Source organism: Capsicum annuum, chromosome 8 (assembly GCF_002878395.1).
Source record: "Capsicum annuum cultivar UCD-10X-F1 chromosome 8, UCD10Xv1.1, whole genome shotgun sequence".
Taxonomy (NCBI): Eukaryota; Viridiplantae; Streptophyta; class Magnoliopsida; order Solanales; family Solanaceae; genus Capsicum; species Capsicum annuum.
The window spans coordinates 171,069,077-171,079,577 of NC_061118.1; the positions used below are offsets into that span (position 1 = coordinate 171,069,077).

The window sequence follows — 10,501 nt, forward strand, 5'->3', positions numbered from 1 at the left end:
TTTCGAATTGTGAATGCATGCTAAACGAGACAAAGGAAAATCTTTTTGATGTTTTTGAGAAAATGAGTGCGAAAGGTAAAAAAGTCCTTTTGAATTTTGGAATTGTGAAAAATATAAGCCATAAAAAACTCTAAAAACTACGAAACTCTTTTTTTTTCTTGTTTTTTTTTCATTACCCACACACTTTACTTCTAACACATGTTTTTCCCAAATTAGTTCGTCAAATGACCACGTTATCCTCAAAGATGTAACATTTAGCACGTAGGGTTGCTTTAGAGGTGAGTCTCCTACAAAGGACCAAGTGGGCTCCACTAGGTCTCAATATGATGCACATAAGCATGACCTAAAGACTGACCTACGTTTGGATTCACTAACAAAGCTGTTCGGGGGAACGTATGGTCGATAGTGGCTGGGACAGCTTTCCACCTACTCCATAACACCGACGGCTCTCCCCCTAAAATAAGGGTGACTTAACTAGAGGTCATGTACAACACGGGTACTACGGACTTGTTGCAGAAAGAAGGTTGGGGGTAGACACATGATACCAGATATAAAAGCGGTGACACATAGGATAAATACTGTACACAAAGAGCACGAAAACATTCCATAATGATAAAACAATAACAGAAAACAACACACAAAAAAAATGTTTATACACCTATAGTGCCAAACAAAGCCGATACGACTCCAAAATAAGCTCGGATTCTGAACAAGTCCCCCGCAAAGTCGCCAAAGCTGTCACACCCACTTTTCAACATCCAAAAAGATTCGTTTTAAGTTTCGAAAGGGCTTTTATTAAAGTGACCAAAAATAAAAATTTTGTTTCGAAAAGGATTATTTATATTTAAACTCAGAGTCGCCACTTGGCATAATCTGGTGTGCCAAGTCACCGTTGAAAATCCTTTTTTGAAAAATAATTTTGACTCTTTTAAACTGATTTGTGAACAGAGATTCCGACTAAGGAATTCTGTTGACCGAGGGAAAGGTGTTAGGCACCCCTCGGTCCCGTGGTTTGACCACGGTCACTTGGTGGAACATATTGGCTAATTTGATACTACGAATGTATAAAATACATAAAACACGTAAAACAATCAAACGACAAACAAAACAAAATGAGTAAAAAATATAATGTCCAGTCCGAGTTATACAGTCCAAAATAGAAAAAAATATGAGAATAAACCCTATCTAACTTACAGTAATCCTAACTATGCTCCCGTGCTTTACCCGATGCCTCGGGCCTTCATCACGAACCTCCTTTTCGTACATGATACGTCGGGGCATTCCCCGGTGAAGATACAAGTACCTCGAGGCATTCCCCGGCCAAATGAGTATAATTGAATGAAATGCGATAAAACAAAACAACTCCAACACATATTTCAAACATTCCAACAATCCACCAATTCTAAATTTTGCCTACCCGAGCCTAGTGTTTGCCTTGCCGCTCGATGACATATCACGTTCAACACAACAATGAATCAAAATACTATAATATTCACTTTTATCAATTTTCGATTCTCATTCCCCAAATAATCAATTTTAATCCTCCATGAGATATTATTTCATCACACACCTTATAATTAATCCATAATCAAGGAAATCAAACACTAAATCAAAACAAACAATAATTCACATCACCACGGATCAACCAACACACCGGATTTAATTTAAACCATAGAACACGATAAATAACAAAATAAAGAAGAGAAAGAAGAGAATTAGACCTCGATTCGAAGGTTTGAAAATTCAATAATGCTTTAACGAAAGAATAGAAACCATGCCGAAGAACCTCGAATCGAACCTCAACAAAGGACTCACCAACTTTGTACTAAATCAACCGCAAGAATCTCAAAATTTGACCCGAACACAAATTCACGAAAGCAAACCCGCAACCCAAAGCAAAGATCACAAAGCCCTACCAATCGTACCTAATTAGCACACTCTGTTACTATTTTTGGTCACTTTCTGGTGGATGGTCGCCGGAATCGACACTGGAGGTCGGATTCAGTGGCTTTCCAGCATGCTTCGGTCACTGTTGTAGCATCGCAGAAGCTTCGGCGAGCTTAAAAGTAGAGGCGCTGCTGTCCTTCGCCATGAATCGTCTCTCATTCGATCTCTATCCCTCTTTTGCGGTTCTCTGCTCTCTCTCTCATTTTCTTTCGTTGCTTTTCTCTCTCTTTCTCTTGCTTTTTTTTTCTTCTCTCTCAATCTCCCTCCGATCTGTGTGTGTTGCTATTTCAGCCAATGGAATGATGATGGGTATCCAAAAATAGAAAAGAAAAATCTCCGATGATGAAGTTTTTGGTCTGTGTATATGTATCTTGTTCGGTCGAAAAGAAAAAAAGTTGAAGACCCCTATCTGTATAATATTGTATCTCGCTTCTTGTGAGAATTGCAGTCGGTTCTTTTGTCTTGAGAGTGACAGTGAGTATCCCCTCCAGGGAATATGCTTCTGGGTCCTTTTATTTGCTTTGTGGACAAGAAATAAAAAGGGGAGGTCACGTGGAGAGGGAGTGGTGAGGGTGATGTGTCATTTTTTAATAGGGAAGGGTTGTTAGAATAAGATAAAATTAGTTAGGAATTGTTAGTTTTTGTCTTTTTGTGAAGGGGTTATCACACAGGTGAGGGCACACACTAAGATGATGGTAAAATGGTAAGAATGCTTTCGAGAATGGACAAAATTATGTGTCTACACTTTTTTTTAGTTTTTTCTTTTTAGTTTTTTTATCTCTCTTCTATATGTAGCCTCTAGCTTTTTTTTCTTTTCTTTTTTCATTTTTTTGTCATTTCTTTTTTTGTTCTCTATCTTCTATCTCTACCCTCTGCCCTTTGTTTCCCTTTGTCATTTCTTTTTTTTCCTTTTCCTTTTTTGTCTTTTTTTTTTCTATTTTTTATTTTTTTGTTTTTACTTCTTTCTCATTTTTTTATTTTTTGGTTGTATTTTATGTTTTATATTTTTTTATTTTCGAAGAACATGGTTAAGTCGAGTACAAATTATGGATGATGACTAAAATATCGTAACCATTCAGTATATTTATTTTCACCATCATCTTTTTTCTTTTTCCTTTTCTCCTTTTTCATTATTTTTTATTTTTGATTTTTTTTATATTTTTTTCTTCAATTCTTTCTTTACGCTTTTTTCTCTCTTCTATCTCTAACTTCTACCTCTCTTTATATTTTTTTTCTTTCTATTTTTGATTTCCTTCTTTTTATTATGATAATGAAAATACCATTAATGCATATTGATTTATATTCACCCAACATTTATAATTCGAGGGCTATGTGGATCCTCAGCCATATATATTTTAGTCTCAAGAAAATACAATTAATTCATATACTTTTTTTTGGTTTTTCATCCGGTGCCAGCATTGGAGCCTCGAATAATTCGGATCGGACATTGCAGGGCCCATTAAGGTGGCAGCGCTCCCAACAGAGTTTTCTCCATAACCAGGGTCGTACCCTCGACCTCTGGTTAAGGGTGGACCAGCTCCATCCACTGCACCGCAACCCATGTTGATTTTAATTCATATACTTATTTGTATATAAATACAAATGATAAATTACACATATTGACAACTAAACTATTCAAATACAAATAATAAATTTATTTGAAATATATAGTATGATACAAATAAGTTTAAAGTAAAAAAATATAAAATGCAATGACAAAAAAAAAATGAGGAAAAGAATATTCAAAAATAAGAAAAATAACAAAAATGACGAACCAAGAATGAAAAAAGGGGAAACGGAAATACAAAAAAAAAAAAAGAATGCAAAGAAACAAAATTGAAAAAGAAAAAAATGATGAAAAAGAAGAAAGAAAAAAGTGTAAGAAACGAGTAAAAAATAAGTGCAAAAATAAAATAGAAAAAAAGTAAATTAAAGGAAAAAAGAAAGAAAGAAATAGTAAATTAAAGGAAAAAAGAAAAAAAAAAGAGAAATAAAAGATAGAAAAAAATAATAATAAAGGAGTGAGACTATGAACTATATTTAATTGATAAGAGATGTTATGAATTATATAGGCTAAATGGTATAATTAGAAGTTTATATTTATTAACTCATGTAGGTCTCAAGCAAATACGAATGATGAAATAAGAATGAGAAAGGGGAAAGCGGAAAAAAAAAGAATACAAAGAAAAAAGAAATAAAAATAAAAAAAATAAAAAAATAGATGAAAAAATGAGAAAGAAAAAAAGAAATTATAAGGAATGAGTAAAAAAATGAAAAAGAAAAAAAGTAAATTAAAGGTAAAAAGAAAGAAAAAAAGAAGAAAAAAATAAACTAGAAAAGAAAAAAAAAATGAAACTTTAAGCATAGGTGGATGATTTCTATATTTAAATCGGTACCCATATTTTATCTATTTTGTCCATAGTTGTATGAGCTTTTAAAATGAGTTGAAGTCCATATTTATCCATTTGAAATATGAGTGATCCAATTCTCTACATATGGGTTAAATGGACTCATTTTATAAATATGAGCTGAAATTGCCACCCTAGGCACAATAATAGATAGCTAATGATAAAATTATAATTACGCAAATTCGCCTTCATTTCCTTGTCCTGCAACTTCGTAGGGTTGCGTTGTATAGCTCGTAACTGAATTAATAATTAATGTATTTCATAAATCCAAAATCATATATACGCGGAGAATTAATTATGTACAAAAGTATAGTAGTTTTCGTTAAACTAAGAAATTTATTTATATTTGTTAGTCGTTACTAGATGAAATCATTGGGTTGTTCGATCTAACTTATAGTTGTACCGAATTTGTTTTTTGGTTCACCCTAATAATTAAGACTTCTTTTTCCTTTTTTCATTTTTATTTGTTCTAGGTCACCCTTATAATATTTTGAAAACCAAAATGCTTGTTATAATAGTAGTATTTCATTTTAAAGGAATAGTTAATGTTCAAGCAACAAGGAAAAAAATTCTCACCACTATTCGATAAAAAATGCATTTGTACACGATAATCGATGGGTGTGGTATAGCGATAAACGTCAGTACAAAAGCTCGAAGTATAGTAGTGACTATTATGTTAGATGCTATCAATAAATGAATAAAACATACTAAACCTCTAATAACACAATCTTTAGAATAAGACTTGAAAGTATTATCAATTGTATCTTATGCATAAGGGATGTCACGTCAATATAAAAAAACGTGCTTGAATTATTAAGAAAAAGAATCTGGCCATGTACAAGAAGGATTGTGGTAAAAATGTTATTAAGTAAATAAAAATATGATCTCTATAACGACTTAAACTTTTTTAAATAAGATCATATAATTTACAATATTCAAAATGCATGCTCATGCTCAATAGAAGGCAGAGTTGATAAAACTACCACTTGTTTAGATCATACTATTTTCATGCAAGTTGCCACTGGTTGGGACTTGGGTGGAAAATTCAACACGAAGAATAATAATAAGCATAACACAAATTTGTTGTGTTGCCATACTTCCGAAAATTCAACGCCAAGACAAATGCATGTGGGCATGCAGTTATTTCCTCAAAGGAGGCACGTAGGATTTAATTTGCATCAAAAGTTATCTTTATATCATAATAATGACTTCACCACTTTTTGGAGAACTCCAAGGACAAGAAGACAGTATGGGAGTAGCAATTTGAAATTACTAGCTCCATTTTAAACGAATAGTTAATATTCAAGCACCAACAAAAAAATCTCACCTCTATTCGATAAAAATTGCATTTGCTTTGCATACGATAATCGATGGTATGGTATAGCAATAAACGTGTGATTCGTCTTAGATTACAAAGCTCGAAGTAAAGTTGTTACTATATTTATATTAGCTATCAGTAAATGAATAAAACATACTAAACCTCTAATAACACAATTTTTCGAATACGATAGAAAAATAGAGCTTGAATCATTAAGAAAAGAAATCTGGCCACGCTTAGGAAGGAATGTGTTGAGAATTGAGAATGTCATTAAGTGAAGAGTTAAATGGCTCAAAATACATCTAAACTATTCTGATTTTTTGAGTTTCATACTTAAACTATCAAGTGTTTAAATTTCCTACTTGAACTATATCACCAACTAGTTAGCAAAATACATCTAAAATTATTAATGGTTCACTTTTCCTAGAATGTTCAAGTATGAAACTCAAACAATTAATAGTTTAGGTGTATTTTGCTAACTAGTTAGTTGTTGTTCAGATAGGAAACGACTTACGTACATAATAATTCAAATATGAAGCTCAAAAAATTGAAATACGTTAAGTGTGTTTTTCGCCTTTTCCTCTTAATTAGTAAATAGAAATGTGATCTCTTTAACTACTTAAATTTTTAATAAGAAGATCATATATATAATTGATCACGATATTCAAATACACGCCCACCAAATTGCAGAGTTAAGTAAAACTACCACTCGTGTAGAAGTACTATTATCATGCAAGTTGACCAGTTGGGAACAAATATATATACATACTAATAAGTTGAAATTCCACACGAAGACTGATAATCAGCAGAACTGCCATATTCAACACTAAGACAAATGCATGTGGCCATGCAGTTATTTCCGCAGAGGAGGCACGTAGGATCTAATTTGCACCAAAAGTTATCTTTAGATCATAATAATGACCACAACTTTTTGGAGAACCTCAAGGACAAGAAGGCAGTATGGGAGTTGCAATTTGATTCTAGAAAAGAATTAGAGAGCAACATATATATATATGCTGTATACATCTTTCAACATAATTTATTGTTTGTTGGTTTCATATTGGTCATATTTGACAAAAACCATAATATGGACAAGCTTGTCCAAAGTGGAAACAGTGGGAGAATTGTGGTATATATATATATAAAATTCACGAACTTATGGCCACCAAAATTCAGGAATAGATAATCAAGTGGATATATTGTTAGGATTTTTGTCCCGATTTTCTTATCAAATTTAAGTTTTACTTTTTCTTGTAAGGAAAATAAAAGTAACCATAAATACTTTAGTACTTAATTAGTTCAAAATCTAAACTATTCAATTTTGCTTAAATGCAGAGGTAGCAAAATCAGCTCATATATATTTTAGTAAAACGCTCAATCCGTTCAAGTTTAAATAGGTTGTCATAACTTATTGGTTAACTTATCTTAACTCAGACACAAAATCCGAAGCGATCCATCAAACTTTTGTCTTTGAAAGTTCCTAACCTAATATACAATAAGATTTAAGTAAAACAAGATTCATAGTAAAGAAACATATGTGAATTGAAGGCTCATATTATTACTTTTAATTGTATTTAGAGGTCCTCTGTATACCGTAGGAAGTACCTAAATTCACATCTATTAATGTGAAAATATTCTATTATACAGCAATTCACTATGCAATAACTTCTGAGGGATATAATAGTGGGCTGATTGTAATTAGTCACTCCCAGGGAAATATTTGGATATGTTGTACGTATATTTTAATTTGTTGATAAGCAATATAATGAGCAAGCTGCAAAACCATGTGAAGTAGGGTCCTTATCACATGGGACAACCGACCTGCCAATTATATTGCAAGCAACAGTATAAATATAACTTTTCCAGTACAAACTTGAGAACAAAAACAAGTCACTCAAATCATCCAACAGTTTAAACTGCATTATTTCTCTCAACAAGTTCCAGTTCAATTGACAATATACCCATCAAACAACAAAATTAACTTACCTTCAATACCATATCATGGGTATTCGTTTGCTATCTATGATTTCTGGTGTCAAGCAATTCCACAAATTGCATTCTGTTGTTACTCGTAATCAAATATCAGATGCACCAAAAGGACATTTAGCAGTTTACGTGGGAGAAACAGAGAAGAAGAAGCGATATGTGGTTCCAATTGCGTACCTGAATCATCCTTCATTTCAAGACTTATTGCAAAAGGCAGAGGAAGAATTTGGGTTTCAACATCCAATGGGCGGTCTCACAATACCCTGCAACAAAGATGCATTTTTTCATGTCACTTCTCGACTGAACAATGCCTTATGATATGAAGATGCAGCATTAACTGACGGATTATATTAGGGTTACTGTTTTTTGTTCTTTCATTAATTTTTTTCCTCTTGCAATGCAAGTGTCACACCTCTTTTTCCGCTCGAGGAATGAGTCGAAGGGTTTTTCCTATTAAAGTGATGGTTTTGAATAGGGATTATTTTATTAACAAGTCACCACTTGAAATTGAGTTATGGTATTTCAAGTCATCTTTTTTTTTTTTTAAATCCCTAATCAAAAGGAAATGACTCTTTATTATGGTCTGCGAAAACAGAAGACGGGTAAGGAATTCTGTTGACCGAGGGGAAGGTGTGAGGCACCCCTCGAGTCCCGTGGTTCTAGCACAGTCGCTTTCATTGACTTATCTTGACTAAAACTATTTTGATAATTATGTTTGTAGGCCTAGATTCACTCATTTTTATTATAGCAAAACTGTCTATATATTTTATATTAAATCAATGAAAATTAAATTTAGAAAAATATTTGTCAAGGTGCATTATTGCTGTTGACACCTAATTTTTGACTCTCCCATTCATAAAATTAATTTCTCGATGCTTAGGTTTTCTGAACATTTATATATATATATATATATATATATATATATATATATATATAAGTTAACAGTATGAAAATTATGTTTTTCTTATTAATATCACATCTTACAAATTTAATCAAAAATAAATAAATAAATATATGTTAAATCATCATTCCACTATTTTTCTAAAATGAGTAAATAAATATATGTTAGCGTATTAACATAATACTTACTACATTATTATACTTTTGCAAAATTCACTCTATTTTTTGTTAATTCAATTATACATATAATTCAATTCACTCTATTTTTTGTTAATTCAATTATACATATAATTCAATTCACTCTATTATAATATTTTTGAGAAAATTAATTAAAGCATCATTAAATTAGTTAAGTGAAATCGATTAGGGGTGAATTAAATTAATTCATTTTTGGGCCTGTCTTTTGTTTCAGTTAAATTGTAATCCAAACAACCAAATGACCCAATTTCAAGACCTTTCACCCCAGGCCCAATTTTAATTAATCCAGATGGCCCAACAACAATTAAAATCCTCATCTATTCTAATTCAACTCCAACATATCAGCCCACTCTTTTTTACCCAACAAAGCAATCCGGCCCAAGACCCTTTAATCTTTTTCCTTTTATCTGATTGTTATCAACAACCTCTGCAATATCGACGCAAACAACAACAGCTTCAACAAACAACAGCTTCCTCACCCCAAAAATCCACCGAACAATGATATAAGTCGTCCAAGTCAAAGATAGATCTTATCCCTGCGAAATCTCCTCGAATCTGCAGAGATACAATCTTTAAAATCTCTTCACATCTGATATCTTAAGCCTTCATTATTGACTTCAGGCTTATTGTTGTCCAAAATTCAATCTTATGGAAGAATCATCAATCAATCCGGATTATGGGGGATATGTTTTATCTCATCTCATTTCAGCCTGTGTCAATTCTCAAAAGGTGTTAAATTTGAAATTCAAATTGATTGTTTTTTACTATAAATAGCCGAACTTCCACCCCTCTGAGGGGGACAACTTTTTGAAGGTTGAAAATTGAAACAAAAGAGTGAAAACTAGTGAAAAAAGGGAGATCATCCAGTTCACATTACTGTTTCCTTCTTGTTTTTCTTATTTTCTTTTCCGAAATCGAAGTTCGACTTTGAGCTTGGATCGCCAACGAAAAGCCTTTAGTTCGTTGTCCCACACAAGGTAATTCAATCCCGTTTAATTATATTAGGTTCAGCTTCTAGTGGTTCACTAATCTTTTGATTTTATCTATTAATGTTGGCTTGATTATTAACATAAGCATGAGGTAAAAATGGTGTTTGTTTATCTGATTCTCTTCATCATGTAATGTGTTATGAAATATTTTACGTGGTGATTTAGCTTGAATATCTTTAATCTGAAGTGCATATTTGAGTGGTCTGTTCTATTTTGGTTGTTTGTGAATGCAAATATGAACCATTTATATGCCATTTAATTAACTAGGATGTGAACTGTGGTTTTGAGCATGAAATTGCGAAGTAAAAAGCTATATTTCCTTACTTTCTGATTCACTCGAGTTGGTCACTGCGTGGGGCTATTTCGTCTTCAAATGTTTAATAATATATGGATTAAAGTTAATAACATTGCTTGAAGTGTTTATGTTTGGTCGAAAGTATAGAACGTGTTGGCCTATCACGTAAAATTGATCCTCCTATCTCTCTTTTCAGCCCATTTTGTTCTTGTTCTGTTAATATGTGACCTGTTTTGGCTTTAAACTAGATTGATGTTGTTATCCGTTTCTTGGCAAATTGAGTTCAAGAACATGTGTTGCCTTGATTGTCTTTCGTCTCGATATATAGTTGTTTTATGCTTAAACATATGAATTCGGTCCTTCCGATTTTACTTTCATCTTTTTCTCCTTCATCTTATATATGATTTGGTGTCTTAAATATATGATTTCATTCTAAGTCTCATTATTGTTGCTTTTCACT

General features: G+C 32.2%; 1 protein-coding gene across 1 annotated transcript; it reads left to right on the forward strand.

The window, feature by feature from the left end:
- Positions 1 to 7,572: 7,572 nt before the first annotated feature.
- Positions 7,573 to 8,137, forward strand: LOC107880017 (auxin-induced protein 15A-like). Its single transcript, XM_016726941.2, has one exon. It carries the CDS (start codon positions 7,675 to 7,677, stop codon positions 7,975 to 7,977), a length of 303 nt encoding a protein of 100 aa, XP_016582427.2. The 5' UTR covers positions 7,573 to 7,674; the 3' UTR covers positions 7,978 to 8,137.
- The last annotated feature ends 2,364 nt before the right edge of the window (positions 8,138 to 10,501 follow it).

Bases quoted from the DNA above. Each gene is read 5' to 3' on its own strand.
- LOC107880017 (XM_016726941.2), top strand. From the start codon at position 7,675: ATGGGTATTCGTTTGCTATCTATGATTTCTGGTGTCAAGCAATTCCAC.